At 35.9% G+C, this 20,676-nt stretch overlaps 1 protein-coding gene across 12 annotated transcripts in view; it reads left to right on the top strand.

Moving 5' to 3' along the window:
• The first annotated feature begins 2,697 nt into the window (after nt 1-2,697).
• ODF2L (outer dense fiber of sperm tails 2 like) overlaps nt 2,698-20,676 on the top strand; it is a 72,492-nt gene continuing 54,513 nt past the window's right edge. For 2 of the 12 annotated variants that reach the window (XM_086717458.1, XM_025935367.2), the window contains exons 1-8: nt 2,780-2,916; nt 8,535-8,697; nt 10,752-10,884; nt 11,535-11,660; nt 13,584-13,643; nt 13,768-13,839; nt 14,580-14,696; nt 18,519-18,704. In XM_086717458.1, coding sequence (XP_086573584.1) covers nt 8,585-8,697; nt 10,752-10,884; nt 11,535-11,660; nt 13,584-13,643; nt 13,768-13,839; nt 14,580-14,696; nt 18,519-18,704 — 807 coding nt within the window. In that variant the 5' untranslated portion in view covers nt 2,780-2,916; nt 8,535-8,584. Of the gene's footprint in view, nt 2,917-8,534; nt 8,698-9,089; nt 9,180-10,751; nt 10,885-11,534; nt 11,661-13,583; nt 13,644-13,767; nt 13,840-14,579; nt 14,697-18,518; nt 18,705-20,676 lie in introns of those variants that run through there. The other 10 variants (XR_015254840.1, XM_086717457.1, XM_086717454.1 and 7 more) reach the window with 7 other exon arrangements.

Genomic DNA, 20,676 nt, shown 5'->3' with positions numbered 1-20,676 from the left:
TGTCAGCACAGAGCTTGACCCAGGCCTTGAACTCATGAACCATAGATCATCACCTAAGCCAAACTGGACGCTTAACTGACTGGGCCACCTAGGTGCCCGGAATAAACACAATTTCTAATACCTAGCATGCAGGTATCACTCTGGCAAATGTCTTTTACTCATCCTAATATGCACAGAACAGAGGAAGTTGTTTGATTTTATCTGGAAGTGAGAGAATGTCAGAGAATTTATTGCCTTACATAAGGGCTATGTTAGTTCTCTAGTTCTCTGTCCTACTTTAGTGTGCAGGGACCATGATCATTTCATCAACTTGTGGGTATCACTTTAGTCTACTACATTTAGGATACTGTGCTGATAGAACTTGATGATCAGGAAATAGCACATACCTTAGATGCCGTGTGTAGTAAATTCTTTCCATTGATGTGACTTTGACACTGTCCTAAAAGAGGCAGAATCTTTTGCTCTTTCTCTTGTATTTTGGCTGGTTCTCTGATAGATTTTAGACAGAAAACTGCAGCAGAAGTGGTTCTGTGTAACTTGTGTGGCCTTAGATCTGCAGCTTCTTCCTTTGTTGCCTAGGACACTCACTCTTGGGATGCACCTGCCATGAATAAAAGCTCAAGTTGGCCACATGCAGAGCCACAGGGATACAATACAAGAGGCCTTAGCCTCCCAATTGAACCCACCAAGTCACCAAACATAAATAATCTTGGATATTCCAGCCTCAGCAGCAGTCTGGTTGCAACTGGATGAGAGACACCAGCTGTTGCCACATGGTTGTTATTTTAAACCACTAAGTTCATTAAAACAGCAAAAGAAAACCAAAACATGTTGGAAAGAATGCGATTCAGAGTAGAGGATAAACCCTATGAAAATAATTTATTACACAACCAAACTGTTTTTAAATGGCTTTTTTATTTTGCTAAGTTTTATTTGTATTTATCAAGTGTCTTTAATATTTCACTGTTTGCTATTTTTACGTTATATATTTCTTCCCAAGAGGAAGGAAAACAAAATTACTTCTCCAATATTGCATTGTTGCATCCTGCACACACTAATGAGTTTAATGTTTATGACATACTTGATGTTTTAAATGCTTTATATTAGAGGTCTGAACACAATGTCCTTTGGGCCAAATCTATCCTGGTATCTATTTTTGTAAATAAAGTTTTACGGCAACACAGAGAAACCATGTATTTATATATCCCCAATGACATCTTTTATGCATCATTGGCAGAGTAAAGTATGACAGAGACTGTATAATTCACAAAACCTAAAATATTTACTATGTGGCCTTTTACAGAGAAAGTATGCTGGCCTCTACTTTAAATTATGAAGAAATCCTTGATGGATTATTTCATAGGTAGTCGGTATTTAATGATATTTGGGGAAATTGATTGGCAGTTTAGGTTGCGCTGGAATGAAATTTTTTTTCCATTTAAATTATATAAAATAAGTGATCTTTCTACCCCAAAATTCACTATCCAACAGATTTCAAACTTAGATTAGAACAGATTAGATTTAGAGGATGAAGGATACCATATTTACCTGGACAGTTTGGTTAAAATAGTCAATTTGAGTCTAATGTAATCATCTCGAGATTATTGTGAATGTTTCTCCCTTTGAATGGCTAATAAAGGTGGTCACGTCTAATACCAATGCAATTTAATTAAAATAAGTATTTTTAATAAAAGAAGTCTATCTTCTGTGTACAATTATTTTTCTTATTATGACAAGCTAGCAAGGTTAGCTAGAATCCTAGGTAAGTGCTGGAAAGACCCTCAAAATTACGTTCCTTGCCCCAATTCCACATGTCCAACTACCTCCTTTTTTTAAAGAATGGGAAACTGGCCCAGACTAGAGTAGATGACTTGACAGAGATCATGACCCATCAGTAAGAGATGGATCCAGTCCTCAGTGCTTTTTAGCATTTGCACATATGGAACAGTTATGAACTTTTAACTATCATTAACTTTTTGCTGGACGTTCAGCACTGGGGGAAAAAAAGCTTTTCTGGAATCATCAATGGAAAAGATTCTTCAGTAAAACCAATAACGAGGTATGCCTTGTCATGGTTAAATTGCTCAGTTGATAGTTGCTCTGTTTGTGTACTTCATATGATGGTGTCTAATTCTTAACATGAGCATTAAGTTGAGGTGGAGAGTTTTTACTTTTCAATTTAAATCTCGCCTTGTTTCTTCAGGAGTTTATAAATCATACCAGTTGGCTTTAGGTCAGAGATCGGAGATCTGAAAGGCGCCTTGGAGATCACGGTCCGGCTCCCACATTTAACAGGAGAATAAAAGAGCCCTGGGGAAGGATCTCAGCTAAACGGCAGTACCATATATTTAATTTAAAACTAAGTTTCTTATAGTCGCGGTTGCTTTGGCTTCTTCAAATCTCATTAAAAAGCAAAAGCAGAGCACTTCCAGGCCGAGTGTCAGAAAAATTCGGAACCAGTCGGCCTTATTTCCCTTTCTAGGTTGAACTCAGTGAAGATTTTTGGTAACTACACACAAGTGCTGCCTTTTCGTAAAACAAAAGGTTTGGGCGGCGAGCGGGAAAATCTGACCCAGGGCAGCAACTGAATGACAAAGCGCCTCTCCCCAGCCCCCCTCCCTCACTCCCACCAATAGCAACAGACGCCGGCGCTTGCTTTCCCGAGCCCAGCCAATTGGCTGCGCCGGCTGCGGCTCGGCGGAAGGGGCGGGGCAGCCGTTGCCAGAGAAGCTACTCGATGGTTACTGGCTCCGTTTTCGTCCAGTTGCACCTGGATGGGCACTCTTCCACGCAAGCGGTTCTAGGAATTCTCCTGCTTGCCACCTCGCGTCCTTTGACTTCTTTTCTAGCTATCACCTACTGCACTTCCCCCTGCGTCCCGCTCTCTCCTAGCCGACCCAGGGCTGGAGAGCACAGGTACGCTGGCCGTGATTTCCACTAACGTTCCCCTCAGCTTCATCTTGCCAGCTCCTTCGGACCCCTTCCTTCCATGGCGGAGCGGCGGCGGGCTGACGTCACGGGGGCGTGCTGACGCAGGGGTGGGGGCGTAGGCACGCTTTGGGGAGGGGGAAGCTTGGGCTTGGACCGCTTTTTTGTGGTTACCGCGGGCACCCTTCGGGGTTCTGGTGGCCGGGGCTGTGGTGGGTCCCGGAAGTGAAAGTCTCTCGCTAGACTTTAGCTCCTTTCTGCCCATACCTCCTACTTGCCCCAGGCTTGACTGCCTGGGCTGGGAAAAAGGCAGCGAGGCTCGTACTCCTAGGGAGGGTGTGATCCTTGGGACAGAGGGGCAAGTTTTAGTCGATGGTTTTATCCAGAACTAAGCCCATACCCGGCCGGCTCTTTTGGCTGGCTTTTAAGCGACCACTATATAATATACCAGACTGTAGTAGGCCCTGGGGCACCTAAGTGAAGAATACTCCAGGAAGCCTCGGAAATTAAGTCCTCCAGGTTCCTTCTAGGTTTCCAGACTCCTTAGGAAACCGCTTAAAATGTGTGGCCTTGGGGACCGACCACTTAACGTTCCTAGGTTCAGTTTCCTTATCTGGAAAATGAGGGTAATAATAATCACTTTGGAGTGGTTGTAATAAAGGAGATTAAACCAATGCCAGGTTTTGAGTATAGTCAGTAAGGAATGCTTGCTGTTGATTGAGAAAACCATAGCCACAGTGGGGCTGGTATTTGGGATAAAGTCTATTTCGGAGACAAAGTTTCCCTATCACTCATAGTAAGGCTTCAGGTGTTTTGGAATGAATGAGGTTCTTGGAGTCCTTTTAAACACCACTTAGTTAAAGGAACAAATCGCAGAAAACCTGTCTTAAAATTAGTTTGATTTCCTTACGCTTACAATAAGCATGTCATGTTCATGTTTGTAATTCTTTAACAGCTAGGGACCATTTTCTGCTTCTTTTTTTCTTCTACTTTCACAGTTTATGTGTATAAATAATATACTTTTTGTATCACCAAAACCCCAAAGGTATGAGAAAATGGCTTTGTTTATATTGTACAAATGAATGAGACCCAAGGAACTGAGCACAACAATGAGGTTGATATAACATCTACCCCCTGGGCTCAGTTCTTTTGCAAGTCCATTGTTCCCCCTTGGGATCTGGTTTAGTAGTACTCAAATTATGACTACCTTGAAGAGTTGTAATGATTCTGTTTTGAAAAGTTGGTTTTATACAGATAACTCAGGCCTACAAGTGATTTAAGGAATGGTGATTGACTCAGGATGATTTTTTTTAAGATGAAAAACTTATTTAAAAAAAAATTTTTTTTTTACTGTTTATTTTTTATTTTTGAGACAGAAATAGAGCATGAACAGGGTAGGGGCAGAGAGAGAGAGGGAGACACAGAATCTGAAACAGGTTCCAGGCTCTGAGCTGTCAGAACAGAGCCCGATGTGGGGCTCGAACCCACGGAACTGTGAGATCATGACCTGAGCTGAAGTCGGTCGCTTAACCGACTGAGCCACCCAGGCTCCCCAAGATGAAAAAAATTTAAAAAGAAGACCTGGTGGGAAAAGCAGCCACAATAGTGAGCCAAAGGGACCCTACATTTAAAAAAACATTCAAACAAAACCCCCACCTGTAAGTGTTACTTCATCTGTTCAAACTTCCCCACAGCTTTGGCTGGCAAAGGTTATTCTCATTTTGTAGAAGAGAAAACTAATGCTCACTGTGGCTAAGAGGTGTCCATGTCGGGTGTCTCCCAAGACTAAGAACGGGTGAGTCTGGCCCAGTATTCTTTCATTTTAATATGTATGCCGCCTCTGAGTCATTAAGGAGTGGTTAACTTGCATTTAGGCTACTTGTACTCTGTTTGAAAAAGAAGCAGTACTTCCAGAAGATTTTCTTTAAATAGTAGGTTAATTGTGGTATTTAAAGGGATAAACTGTCATTTTCTGGAACGGATATGTGGAACAATCCATTCAGATGGTTGTGGGTAAATGAGGTGTTATATTTGGTCTGTACTGATCTCTTGCTATTCTAATTCTAATTCCTTCATTGTTTTTCATGTTCTTATCACCAGTGGAAACAACTTTTGATTTCTTCAAAATTTTTTCTAGGAAATGAATGTTGGAATTTCATCTCTCTGAGACCCTAGTAACCAGTTTCATTGCTTCTACGTTTCTCCCCCTCCATATACCTAGTCCATTCTCCAAAATAGCACTGGATTTACCTTTTAAAGAGGTACTTCTGGTCTGTTATTACCCTGCTTAAAATGATTTCATGGTCTGTCTTAATGCTTAGGAAAAAATTCAAGCTCTTGAGCTTGGCATACAGTGACCACTGTCAGTGTGTCCAGTGTCATCCTTTGTCACTTGTGCTTACAAATCATGTCCCCTCATGATTCCTTCCTCATGCTTGTACTTCACCTTCTGCCTAGAATGCCTTTTTCTCTTCCTTTTTGCCACACTCACATTTGTTCTGCGGGACTCTACAGTTTCTTCTCTAGTGAACTTTGACTAGTGTGTAGATACAGTGAGAGAAACGAGCAGCATTCCTGTATCTACTTTGTGTTCTTTGCTGACTATTTCAGTCCAATGGGAGCTGGTTTTCCAAGAATTAATGTTTGGCAAAACAAGTTCAAATCTGTGAGATTCTTATGCTTTTCTCCAGAGAGATAGTTTTGAATACATATTTGTCTGCAGCTGGTTTGCTTACTTAGAGCAATCTAGATGCTAAGGAAGGTCATGAACTGGGATCTTTCTTTCTCTGACCGTGGCTAGCATTACAGTCCCTGAACAGCCATTCCTCAAATGCTGGTTGTTGGCCAAAATGGAACATAGTTTAGTGAGTGTAGCTGGGTCAGCATAAACCATGACCACGCCTGGAAAAAGCTTTAAGTACATGCCCTTTTGAGAGGGGGCTGGTAAAGTCATCCTTGTATAGGAAATTCAATTCTTTAAACATTAAAATATATTTAAATTGGTAATCTTTGGGGCTTTGATTATTAAATAATGTGTGCAGAGTATGTCTTTGTCTCACCACCAAGTTGTACAGAAGTATAATGTATTTGTCATTTGGCAGTACATTCCACGTAATTGAAAGCATTTTCTTGTGAAACATCTGCTTTTCCATACAAGAATACGTTTGGTCCACTAAAATGATAGCACTTTTTATAAAGGTGGGACTTTCTATGCTAAAGAAAATTATTACATTGTTTTTCGGCACTCATATGGTTTTGGTTATTATAATACTGTCACAGCACAAAAATAGCGGAATGCCTTGGAACCTTTGAACAATTTTTATCCTAGAAAATACTTCTACGTTGTAAGAATATCATTGTTGATCATTTCTATGGAAATGTCTGAGACTTACACAGTTCTTTATGTTTTGAAGAATCAGTAATGAAGGTAACATTTTTTTTTGACTGTTGGGCTAAAAGTCATTCTAAAATCTCTTTTTTACAATGTGTTAACTTTGTTTATTCTTTAAGGTAAGACATGGTTACTTTTTTTTAATAGGTGAAGCAGAAAAATGTTGTATGATTTCATCTTATGATAAAACTTTAGAAAAATTGTATAAGTAGCTACCAATAACCCACAAAGCCAAGTGAGAACTTACTTTTAAAATACTGATGCCAAACTGAATCTTTTAAAATATGTCTACAAATTGAAGACCCCTAATCCTCTTACATTAATTTTTGAACTTTTATTCCAAATATAGGAAACATTTTTCTTTTAATGATCCCTAAAAAGATGGATCAGTGAGGTGAATAACTAAAAAGCAACTGTCTTGATTCATCACATTAACTGCTCTAAACCTTGAGTCTTCTCTCCTTCAATTATTGCTTTGCTGTTATAAGGCTTGTAGGTGCTGAGGATTCAAATATAAATAAGGTATTCTTTCTTGAGATGCCAATGTGCAGAGAGACAAATTCTAAACAAGCGAATGGCTGAAAGTAAAGACCAGTTCCTCTGTGAGTAGGGTAGCTATTGGAACCAAACAACTCAGTACATGATAGTACTACTGATTGCAGTGCCTTATCCAGATCATAGTCTTCTTCACTGTTAGGTTTGGCTTTTCATTTGATTGTGTGTATCTGTATATTTTTAAATTCTTCTAGACTTCAGATAGCTCACAATATCATGCCTACTAACAGATGTTTCATGTTTGCAGCATTTAAGTAGATCATCTGGGACTATCGGTAGGTTAGTTAGCAGTTCTACTTGTACATGAGTTGCTGGTATTTCAAAAATACGAGCATGCTTTTCATTGGCCTATATCCTAAATATTTGTCTCGGTGATAAATAGAAACTTCAGACAAAAGTAGATACATTTTTACAAACACTTTAGAAGTGTCTGTAATTTGGAAATATTATGAGTAATTTTCTTTTTTTTTTATTATGAGTAATTTTCAACCTATAATTTCTTCACATCTACCCAAAGTATTGAAATTTCTTGAACATATGTATTGTATAACGCAGATTTATAAAAATAAATTACAAAGAGGTAACATTTCTGAAAACATGCAGAAAATCTTAAATATAACATTTGATTTAAGTCAGGGAGTCACATGATCAGGGAGACAGATGAAGTCAGGGAGACACATGATCAGGGAGACAGATGAAGTCAGGGAGACACATGATCATATAATGGAGTTATGAAAACATAGCTTTAATGATTGCTAAAGCACTAACATTACCTAAAATGGAACAGTTCTGAAGATATTCATGAGTATTCATATTTAAAAACATGACATCTGGGGTGCTTGGGTGGCTCAGTTGGTTAAGGGTCCAACTCTTGATTTTGGCTCAGGTTATGATCTGAGGGTTTATGAGATTGAGCCCCATATTGGGCTCTGCATTGACAGCACAGAGCCTACTTGGGATTGTGTCTCTCCCTCTCTTTCTCCCTGCCCCTCCTCCACTTGTTCTCTCTCTCTCTCAAAATAAATAAATAAACTTAAAATTTTTTTAAAAATGACATCTCTAAGTTTGAGTGAAAACAGTTGTATAGTAAAACTTAGAAGTATTGTCATCTATTATCAGTAAAGAATATCCTAGATTGAGCTGGGATCTGGGAATAAATTTAATTTTGAAAGATCTACTTTCAAAAGAATAACTTAATCTTCCTTGTGGCTATTGTTGCCAAATACTTTAAAAGTATATTAAATTTCTGCTATTCTAGGCGTAAATGACCTACATTTCCTATTGGGTAGATACAATGAAACTGAGGACCAGAGTTAACCATAGTTTTTATATTTATTTTCTAGTTTGACTGAATTAAAATATTATAATACTCAAGAAAAAGATTAATAAAAATTTCTACATTTTTGTTATGTAGAAAATAACAGGCCTTTTGGAAAATGTGTCTGGGGACTGGCAATTGTTGAATGGTTGAGCAATGCAATTTTGATACTTTTTGAATTAGTATCACAATGAGTAGCAGTTATAATTTCTATTTTGTCTGTGAAATATTACTCTTTATACTTGTTTAGGATTTTTATTTTACAGGGTAATGACAGAAAAAAGAGTCTACTGAAATGATGTTTAATGACTAAAATATTTCATAATATTTCATAACTTTCAGCTTATGAGAAGTTGTTGTGGACGCCACTTATAAATCCATTTACCAAATTTATGGAGAAATCTGCAATTGATGGAAGTCATTCAGAAAAACTATGTCCTCATTTTAAAAGTACCCCAGAGAATGAACGTTTATTGCAGCCTGCCAGTGAAAGTCATCTCAGCTGGTATTCTTTTTTTTCTTTTTAATTTTTTTAAGGTTTGTTTATTTTTGAGAGAGAGCGCAAGCAGGGGAGGGGCAGAGAGAGAGAGAGGGAGACACAGAATCGGAAGCAGGCTCCAGGCCCTGAGCTGTCAGCACAGAGCTCAACGTGGGGCTTGAACTCATGGACCGCCAGATAATGACCTGAGCCAAAGTCGGACGCTTAACTGACTGAGCCACCCAGGTGCCCCTCAGCTGGTATTCTCCATGCTAGCAGGGAATATCTAATTTTCTGATTTCAGGGTTTCATGTTTTGTCTGTAGGGTAAATTATTTGAATCAAATACAGCGTTCTTCCAAGAGTATCTTCTTCAAATCTAGCAATTCATGTATTTATTTAACCTCGTCACAAATGTACTCATTTGGCAGAATTTGGCTGGTTTTTTGGAATCTTAATGAAAGCAAATGAAAATGAAAACCTTAACTATTGAGAATTATTATAGCTAAGGTAAATGAAAGTATAAATACTGTGGAACATTGGAAATGTAGTTGATGAGTATCAATTCACTGTCATTTGGAACATTGCCATATAACAAATACCTGTCATATTTTGCTATCTTCTTTAGAGCAGGGAATATACTTGTTATTTGTATGATTCATTGCTCACCAAAATGACAGTCTTAAAACACCATTATTGTGACTATTGCTAGTACAATCCAACCTCTAGTTTAGCTTGTTTTAAATGATGATGATATTTGGTCATATATAACCATTCTTGACTTTCTTCTGCCCATGGGTTTTAATAATGGACAATTGTCATTTATAACTAACCTCTTAGGCCCAGTGCTTAAGAACGCAATCTGCTTTCTGACATAGCCTCTAAGATGCCATCAGTTGTTGATGAGCCATTATGTTATGTTTTGTAAAGAAAGAAAAAAGCTGCCTATTAAAGAAAGACACATGTTTTCTTATCACATGGAATTTTATTTATAGATTTTGAAAAAACTCCTTCAAACTTAGATTTATTTTTTTTTTTTTTTTTTTTACTTCAAGTAACTGTGCTTATATAAAAATGAAATGTATGGTATTCTTAAAAATTTTTTTTTTTATACTCAAAATCCAACTCTTCTGAGTCACTTTTTGACTCAGAGTTTTCCTTGCTATTGAGAGTATTGGTCATATGGCATTTCTTAGGAGCATCTTTAGCTGAAATAAAATTTATTGGTGTTGGGCTCTTAATTATGCTATCTAGCAAGCCTGTATTGGAGTCTTGCTTCTGGAATGTTGCTAAGCATTCTTGCTTCACCAGCTCCTTCAATCCCTCTATGACCCTGCATTCTTAGGGGTTAAAAAGTGTGCATCCCATCTCTGGCATGGCATCCCATCACTGGCCATCTATTCTGTAAGTTCTGGGCATGTGCAGGAAAGACTGCTCAGGACTGCCTCTCAACTAACAAAGATTACAAGAAGCATCCTGATTTCAGGGTGTAAAATGTGACCAAAGAAACGTTTCTTACAGTGATGCACAGTAATGCCTACGCAATCAAGAAGGCAAATGTTAACAGTTTTGTTTTGAATGGTGTTCATTATAAAGTCAAGTGTGAAGGAATTTTTGAGATCTGGAGAGCTCAGTTATTTTGTGTTTCATTTGGTTAGCTTATTTATTCTTTGGAGTTTTTTTTTTTTTTTTTTTTTTGAACAGTAAATTAAAAGAAACAGTTTGGGAGTAAGGCAAATCTTTTGGGTTTAGAGTAGGGAGAAGGAAGGGAAGTAAAAAAGGCATACACATTCTTGCAAGTCATTTTATAAACTAGAAAAGAGATGTTCAATAATTATCAGGTAGCACAGTGAAACATTGCTGTTGGTGGTTTTGTGTTTCACATATCTCAGTGTTTTAAAAACTGTGTATATTAGGTATAGAAAAATAGGGGAGTATAGGAAAAATTCCATACGTTTTCAGTGACAATTTACTGTTACATTTTGGAGAGCAGTTTGTAGAACTGTAATATTTAGTCAAGCTGTGCTATATTTGCATAAATATGTGACAGATTTAACTTAAATTTTATTTGTACACATCTAGTGGAAAGCAGGACATCGTAAATGAAAAGACTGAACTGGAAGCAACATTTAAGGAACCTGAATTGGCAACCTGTTCTGTAGAATTATTTTTGCCATTATTTAAGGATACCGTTGAAGAGATTAGTTTTGAAAATGTGAGTACTTGACTTGTGAACATCTTATAAAATGGAAAGCTAGCATAATACTCAGAATGCATTACCTGTGGTCCCTTATTAATGTAGTTATGCTCATATGCTGGTATTTGATACAAAAAAATTGCAGGTTTATCATTCTTCTTTATTCCTATGTCTTTAACTGCAATTCTTTCCTTCAAAGATAATTCAGGCATGCCCTTGATAAGAAGCTAAGCTAGAAAATGTATACCTTGGTGCTTGACTTACCTGAATTTGAACTAGAGAGTCAACTTTTCCAAGAGTGAATGTAAACTAAAATATTCTGACAGATGAATAGATCTGTTTTCTATAGTGTTATAGGGAATAGAAACCTGTATTCTCTAATTTCAGTGTACTAAATTTTGAATTAGAGACAAAAAATAGACTGTATTCTATTAGTTTTATTAAAATAAATGCCTGAAATACTTTAGGGCTTAAGCCCTATTTTGATTTCATTACTTTAATGTATGATATACAATCCTATTTACTATTAATAAACTTGGCAAAATTTACTATGTGCAAAAATGATTTTGTTACTAGAAAAAACTATTATTTGATAATAGCAACATTGTATTTTAGAGTGTCTTAATACTGTATCTTAAAATGTGTATGTGGTTCTTATATTTTGTCAGGCTAATCTTTTTGCATTCAATTTGAAGATTGCTAAACAGAAGGAAAAATTAACAAAAGAATTAGACACTTTTAAACATGTAAAACAAGCTTTAGAACATCTTCTTAGAAAGACAGAATACCAACAAGTAAGGACCCTAAGCACTAATTTAATAGATTTGTTTCTCACTTGATGGGTTTACTATTTCTGAAACTGTAGAAATTAAATTATGAGCATACTTTTCATTGGCCTATATCCTAAATACTTGTTTTAGGATTTGAAACTTCAAATTTGGTATATTTGAAATGGAAAGAATTCCTGAATTTTTGTTTGAAATGGCAATCATTAAACTAACCCTGACTCTTAGTATTTCACAAATTGTTCTACATGAAAGCAGCATGTTTTTATAGAAAATATACTTGTATCTTCTATTTCAAAATTTTTCATTTGTTATATTTCATTTCAGCTGATTACAGTAAAATTTTCTTAGAATTTAGCTACTTTGTACCACTGTGTTTATATATTCTTTTATTTTTTGAGGGTAACAGTTTGCTGAGAGATAATTCACATACCATACAGTTCACCCTTTTAAAGTGTACAATTCAGTGATTTGTAGTATATTCACAGAATTGTGTAGCAGTCACCACACTGTGAGAGCGTTTTCATCACCACGTCTATCTCCCACCCCCACCAGCCCCTCCTTACCCTAATAGTTACTTTCTGTTTTTATGAATTTACTGATTCTGGACATTTCACATAAATAGAATCCTATAATAAGTGGTTGTTCATAACTGCCTTTCATTTAATATAGTCTTCAAGGTTCACCCGTGTTGTAGCACATGTCAGCGCTTCCTTTTTATTGCTGAATAATATTTCATTGTATGGCTATACCATTTTTATTTGTCTGTTTCTCAATTAATGGACATTTGGGTTGCTTCTGCTTTTTGGCTGTAATGCATAAAACTGCTGTGAACATTCACTTACAAGTGGTATATACCCAACAGAAATGAAAATATTAGTATGCCAGGCAATCCACTATGTACCTTTACAGAGTCAAAGAGTGGGCTCTATGCAGTCCATGAGCCCTCTGAAAGTATGTGTACAATTTTGCATTATTTGTACATGGTATAAACGTCTTTGGGTGAAAGAAATTCATAGCTTTTTCACCTTCTCAAGCAGGAATATGACCCTTAAAATAAATAAACGTTTTCCTATGTTCTCATTTAAAATGTCTACTTAGAATTCTTTTACTGATGTGCTGTAATTCTTTAAAAAAAATTCTTGATAGAATTAAGTTTGCTGATATTTTTTAACCTATTTGTAAACAGCACCATGAGTGTCTTTGTGTATAAGATTTTTAAAAAATGTGTATTTCTTTGAGAGAGAGAGACAGAGTGTGAGCAGGGGAGGGGCAGAGAGAGAGAGGGAGACACAGAATCCGAAGCAGGCTCCAGGCTCTGAGCTGTCAGCACAGAGCCTGACACGGGGCTTGAACCCACAGTGAGAGCATAACCTGAGCTGAAGTTGGAGGCTTAACTGACTGAACCACCCAGGCACCCCAGATTTTTGTGGTTTTTTTTTTTTTAATTTTTTTTTTTTCAACGTTTATTTATTTTTTTGGGACAGAGAGAGATAGAGCATGAATGGGGGAGGGGCAGAGAGAGAGGGAGACACAGAATCGGAAACAGGCTCCAGGCTCTGAGCCATCAGCCCAGAGCCTGACGCGGGGCTCGAACTCACGGACCGTGAGATCGTGACCTGGCTGAAGTCGGACGCTTAACCGACTGCGCCACCCAGGCGCCCCGAGATTTTTGTGGTTTTTATGTCATTGGCTTCTACTGTCTGAGGTGTTATTTAGAAATTAGGTATATAATTAATTTCATAAATTGTGGACACAAAATGATTTGGAACACTCAGGCAAAAATCCATCTGATGACCTTTTAAAAAATCTAAACTGTGCATAAAAGTTGCCCGTATTAATTTCTTTAGTGATGCTTATTCTTCTTTGTACTTTTATATGTAGAGAAATATGTTTGTGAGCACTGATTTATAATATCTTTTTTTTTTATAGGTAGAGGACAGTTTATCCAGCATGTTAGAGAAGCTAACTGATAATGAAAATGAAAATACTGTAAGTCTTTTTACACTTTGTGTCTACTCTGACATTTTTTATGTATGTGCTGCTTGTTTTTATAAAATTAGTCAACATTATCCAAATTGTGATATTTCTAACTCTTACATTATATTTGCTGAAGAATCTTAAGAAGAAGCTACTTGAAAAGGAGACCTATATTCAAGAACTTTCTTGTTTGTTTCAGAATGAAAAGGTAAGCAGATTCTGAGCTTAATTTATCAGTTTTCTCAATATTGACTCCCTCTTTTCCCTCTTTCCATTCTGGCGCCCATATCCTCAAAAATAGACCCAGAAATGTTTTTAGATTATTTGGATATTTTACAAGTTTTTATGAAATATCTTTTTTTTTTCAGTTTCTTTTTTAAAGATTTTTATGATACTTAGGTCAGATTAATTGGCATAAATCACTATATATTAGGAACTATGCATAAATTTGTATTGTATTTCAATTTTAGTATAAACTGAGGAATTTTGGTGTTTGTAGGAGCATTTTATTTATTTAGTTTTAAATGTTTGTTTATTTTGAGAGAGAGAGAATCTAAAGGAAGCTCCACTCTCAACTCTCAACGTGAAGCTTGATCTCAATATGGGGCTTGATCTCACAACTATAAGATCATGACCTGAGCCGAAATCAAGAGTCGACGCTTAACCAACCGAGCCACCCAGGTGCCCCTGTAGAAGCATTTTAGATATAATTTACTTAGGATAGATAGGACTTTTCAAAAGGAGATTATCAGGAACCATTAAATAAAAGGGGGGAGGATTAAATAGCCCCATAGTTTATATAAAATATATTTATAATGGGGGAGATCAGGGTTAATTTACAGTGGTACTTTGCTTTTTATTAACTTTTTAGATCATGTCTAAGTATGGATAAAGTTAAAGATTTTTGAGAAGTAACACATTTTTTTTTGTTTGTTTTCTCTGTTACAGGCAAATGCTTTGAAAGCAAACCGTTTTTCACAATCAGTAAAAGTAGTACATGAACGACTACAGCTCCAAATTCGTAAAAAGGAAGCAGAGAATGATAAATTAAAAGAATATATAAAGGTTATAAATATTCACTCACTTTTATAGTTTAAGTGATAAAATTAATGAACAACTATAAAGCCTTTCCTTAGTTCTGGAATTTGGTGGTTTTGGAAAAATTCAATCTAAGTGTTGCCATGGGAAATACATATTTGAGGCAAATCTTAAGATTTATGGCTCATCCAAAGATGTGATTCCAAATCCCAATATAAAAATGCTCTCTCTCTTTAGTACCAGTCTAGGAAGGATTTCTAGAGCTTGAATATCTTTAAAAATCTTTCCCATTATATAGTTAATTTATGTTTATTGTGGAAAATTTGTAACATACAAAGGAGAAAATTAAAATAACTTAAAAATACCAAAACCATTGTTAATGTTTTGGTATATAGAATTCTATTTTCTACATCCACACATAAATATATACTCTCACATTAGTAGGCAGTCAGTAAACGTTTATTATTTTTGTTTTTGTCATTAATGGTAACAACTTTAAAATCAGTTGACTTAGCTTTGGTATTTAGAAAACTGAGTAGCATTCTTGTTATGCAGTTTTTTAGCAGTGTAATCAAGGGGAACTTTTTGGTTTAAACTCAGTTTCTGGTTTAAATATTCTTTTGGAAACCTCACAGGCATTTTGAAAGAAGAAATTGAGGTTCTGTGATATGACACAAGCTAACTGGATCTATTGTCATTATTTTTTGCTGAAGGAAAAGACACAGTGTTCTCATTTTCAGGAAAGTGTGCAAAGATAGCCCCTATTGAATGTGAGCACATCTGTGTTAAATTTGTTTGCTTTTGCAGGTGTTTGCAACTTGTGGCATGTTTCAAGACTTCACTTGGGATGTTTTGGTTTTTTTTTTTCTTCAAGGAGGAAAAGCTTTTGCCCAGTAAAGGGACATTAAGCAGGCTTATGCGGAATGCGAATTTTGTCCTTTGTCCTCTGTCCTCCTACATGTTCTTTTGAGCACTTTCCCACATGGATCCCCTTTGTCCTTTGCGTGGTGGTCTAGGGCATCCCAGATGAGCGGCAGTTGATATTGCCTTCCTCTGTTATGGTATTTACAATAGCATGCGTGTGGTCTGACACCTCAGATAAGCATCTATCACACTTTATCTCACAAGTTTTAATTCGGTCCTCAAAGAGCAGTTGGGGAAGTTTTTGAAAATATGTTTCTTCAATTTAAAAATGGAATATTAAATGATTTTTTAAAGTTAATGTTAGCAATTTTTATATGATAATTTAGAGAGCGAATATAAGACTAAAATCTTAAGATTTTGCAGTGACATTCTCTCAATACTTTGAGTTTAAATTCCTTTACAAAAATACCGCTGTTTAGAAATAATTAAAAGAGGTTGCATTAGGTTACTGATTTTTCTACATTTCCTCTAACACAGTTTTGGAATTTAAGGCATTAATTGGGGGATCAGAGTTGAATTCTTCCATTAGGTTTCACAAGGTTCTTTTTCGAAATCAAAGATAATGAGCTCACTTTGGTAACATAAATTTCAGTTATTTAGTATTTTAGTTTTGACTCAATTGAGTCAGTTTGTTATGTAGGTCTTTAAAAATTTTTTAATTGTATTTTAGTTCTGTGAGAACTATCCCAAAGATACTTTGAACCCAGTTCTTTCTGGATCTTTATATAACAATTAGATATAGAATATTTTCACAATTTAGAAGACACAGAATAGCTATCTTTATAATGTGCAGCATGTATACTACTTTGGAAATAGGGAAAGACAAGTAGTTGACTTTATGTTTCTGTTCATTTGTCAAAAGACTGTGAGGAGTTATTTATTTTGAAACTATAAAAATAATTTGGTAGTTTGGTATACTCCCTAATAGTGATCAAATGTGAGATAGGATAAGTCTAGTGAGAATGCCCTGGCTAGAACCTTATTCCAAAAAAAAAAAAAATTTATTTCACCTTTGGTGTTGAAAATGGTTTACTGCTGAAATTGTAGCAATTATTTGTGGTGTGATGGTGACACCCTGTGGTTTCTTAGAGGAAGACAGCTGTATTTCCTGTGGAGTCTTCAGTAGACTTGGACTGCTTTTATTCTTGTTTTCCTCCAACTACTTATGAAAACATTTCATGGGATTTTTTTGTTTTTAGTTTAAATACATTTCTAAAGACTATTTAAGAGTGTTTTGCTACTTTTCATAATCTACCTAGTTCACTTTTCAAAGAAAACAAGTCTTTAAATCTTATTTAAGATGTATTTATTTATTATTATTTTGTTTTAACTTTTAATTTATTTTTGAGAAAGAGAGAGACAGACCGTGAGCCGGGGGAGAGGGGCAGAGAGAGAGACACACACACACAGAATCTGAAGCAGGCTCCAGGCTCCGAGCTGGCAGCACAGAGCCCGACGTGAGGCTCAAACCCACGAACCGTGAGATCATGACCTGAGCCGAAGTCAGATGCTTAACTGACTGAGCCACACAGGCACCCCAAGTTGTACTTCTTAATCTCAATTTTAGTGGAAGTTAAGAAGCATAGTTTTTATTGATCATGGAGTTGAATAGAAAACCCAGTCTTTTACTGTGACTCCTTTGATTTTTTTCATTAAAATGATTGTCCAAAACATGTTACACTGAAACCTAAATTCTGTAATAATTTAACTATTTTTTCAGTATTATGCAACTTTGAAAAAATGTAAAAGCATTAAAATCTTTTTTTTTTTTTTTAATTTTTTTTCAACGTTTTTTATTTATTTTTTGGGACAGAGAGAGACAGAGCATGAACGGGGGAGGGGCAGAGAGAGAGGGAGACACAGAATCGGAAACAGGCTCCAGGCTCTGAGCCATCAGCCCAGAGCCTGACGTGGGGCTCGAACTCACGGACCGCGAGATCGTGACCTGGCTGAAGTCGGACGCTTAACCGACTGCGCCACCCAGGCGCCCCTAAAAGCATTAAAATCTTAAGTCTCTAAATTCTTAGATATTTAGTATTCAAATACTTTAAATACAAAGTCTTAATTTGAAATAAAAGCATGAGAGTTACACTAAATCGTATCCATCATCCATCCATCCTAATATTCTGTCTCTAGTTATGCCACCAAGAGATATGTAAGGAAACTGTGATGCCAATTAACACCATTAAAGTCAATGGACAGAAACACATCCCTCAGCCCCTCAGATGTCTTTTTACTCTTACTAATTCTTATGGATCTGATAGTTATTTACCTTTCTAAGCCTCTTTAGTCTTGGATTAATAACTCCCACAAAGTTACTAGATAAAGGAACACTTTTATTGCCCTTGATGTAATTCTTTGAAGTGTCAAGGCATTCCCCCTAATTCTAGTAAATTAAAATTTGCTAAGTAAGCCTGTGTTTATCTCATCTGTATCTTTTGTGGTCTGTAGATTTTGATCATATGTCCTTTAAGCCTTTATAATTGCAACTAAAGAGTCCTAATGTGTGTAGGGAGCTACTGATTCCTTTAAGCTTTGTGTATCTTGTTTGAATTGTCTCCAGCTCAATTATGTTTTTTTGATTTTCATAACCAGTACTATGTATAATATTCTAGATGTGAAATTTTTAAAAGTTCTAGTTAATTACGAAAGTTTTAAGAAAATGCTTGTGCCATAATCACCAATATTAGTACCTTTAATAAGAATAGGATTAGTTTTCTGTAGGCTTATATATTTTAAATTTTCATTCTACAACTGGTTACAAATAAACAATGGTAAAACTACCTTTCTTTACTGTTATGCTTGTTATTAATCCTATGATTAATCCTTTTGATAAAATCCATGGAAGATTATATATGTTTATAATGTTACATAAAGATCGAGTTCCAAAATAATTTAAATATTACTAATATATATATTTTTTAGAGCTTAGAAACCAAGATAACTGAATGGAACTTAGAACTGAGAAAGAATAAGCATGAAGCTGTAGCAATGAAAGAATCAAGTAGGCAAAAAACTATAGCTCTAAAAAAGGCATCTAAAATTTACAAACAAAGGCTTAAACACTTTACTGGAGACATGGAAAACCTTACTTCCCAAATTAGAGATCGGGTAAGTATATATACATTCTTTGTTTACTGTTCTATGTACTTAGTTTATGTAGTTAATGTCATAATGCTTAATATAAATCTTATTCTTCTCTTAATGCTACTGACACTAGAAAAACTTTACTCTGTTGCTTTAGTCTTTATTTTGAAAGATTATATAAAATGTCACATTTGCATATTGAAATTTATCAGTCTTTCCTTGGGAACTTTATTAAAGGATATATTAAATGTGTCCCAAAGCATCTAATGCAAACTAAGGGTAATGCTTCATACATATTCCCCCTTGGAAGCAGACAGTATACATTAGCATATTAAAGACCCTGAGTAGGCCTTCAGTAAAGTAAAACAATAATGAGGAGTATTGAACTCATAGTTTCTCACCACTTATTAACCACAGAACTCTTGTTTTACCCACAAAACAACTCTTGGAATGGGTTCTAAGGAACACCAGTTTGGGAAATGCTGATTTATGTTATTAAACCATATGACTTTATTCAGCAATTCACTTCATTTGAACTCTGTAATGCACTTAAAACCATTTGCTGATGTAAACACACCATGTGAAAGTTATCCTTGGGTGTAGTGCAAAGTTGAAAATTGGAGTTAGTACTTTGTTGTTTTTGATGAATTATTATATTTCTTCAATTAACAGTTAATAAAATATTTACTCTTTTTAATGTCTCACTGGTATTGGACCTCGTAAGAACTTATGTTAAGGCTTATAGCATTAGGATCTTTTAGAATTGAAAGCAGACTTGTATAAACTCTGTGTAAACAAAGCAGCTTAATATTTTATAAGCTCAGGTGTTAATATTTAAAGATGATCTACATTCAGAAGAATTTATCTAGACAAAAAGAATTGAGGAATAAGTTCAAAATCCAGAAAGTTATAAGACTTAGTTGAATACCTGAAGTGTTATTGAGTGGTGAAAGCCAATCAAGCCCTTCACATCCTCGGGGTTTTCCTATTTAAATAGCATCATGTCGCTCCTGCTCCAGATCACGGTATAGGAGGGCTCTTCCACTTGTGAACCTTGTGACTTTGGGTAAGGCACCCAACCTCTCTAACCTTCAGTTTCCTTAACTATAAAATAGGAGATGGGCAATATTATTATCTCATATCACCGTAGGGAGGAATAAGTGAGAAAATACATGTCAAAGCACACTGCCTGGCGGTCCTACATTTTTTGCCATATTGGCCTACTTTCTATTCCTCTAATGTATAGAGATTTGTTGTTTGCTGTTATCTCTGGCTGTAATGTTCTTCTCGGGTTCACAATAGCTGGTTCTTTTTTTAGTCATTCAGTTATCTTTGTAATTGACATCTCTTCAGAGGGGCCTTCCTTGACCACTCTGTTTAAAGTAGTCCCCCAACTATCATATCATGTCTTAAATTTTCTTCATAGCATTTATTTTACGGATACAATTTTTTTTTTTTTTTATTTATATATGAAATTTATTGTCAAATTGGTTTCCATACAACACCCAGTGCTCATCCCAAAAGGTGCCCTCCTCAATACCCATCACCCACCCTCTCCTCCCTCCCACCCCCCATCAACCCTTAGTTTGTTCTCAGTTCTCAACAGTCTCTTATGCTTTGGCTCTCTCCCACTCTAACCTCTTTTTTTTTTTTTTCCTTCCCCTCCCCCATGGGTTCCTGTTAAGTTTCTCAGGATCCACATAAGAATGAAACCATATGGTATCTGTCTTTCTCTGTATGGTTTATTTCACTTAGCATCACACTCTCCAGTTCCATCCACGTTGCTACAAAAGGCCATATTTCATTTTTTCTCATTGCCACGTAGTATTCCATTGTGTATATAAACCACAATTTCTTTATCCATTCATCAGTTGATGGACATTTAGGCTCTTTCCATAATTTGGCTATTGTTGAGAGTGCTGCTATGAACATTGGGGTACAAGTGCCCCTATGCATCAGTACTCCTGTGTCCCTTGGATAAATTCCTAGCAGTGCT

This window comes from Puma concolor, chromosome C1 (assembly GCF_028749965.1).
Source record: "Puma concolor isolate L17-30 chromosome C1, mPumCon1.1.hap2, whole genome shotgun sequence".
Classification (NCBI taxonomy): Eukaryota; Metazoa; Chordata; class Mammalia; order Carnivora; family Felidae; genus Puma; species Puma concolor.
This window is presented reverse-complemented; position numbering and strand designations above follow the sequence as displayed.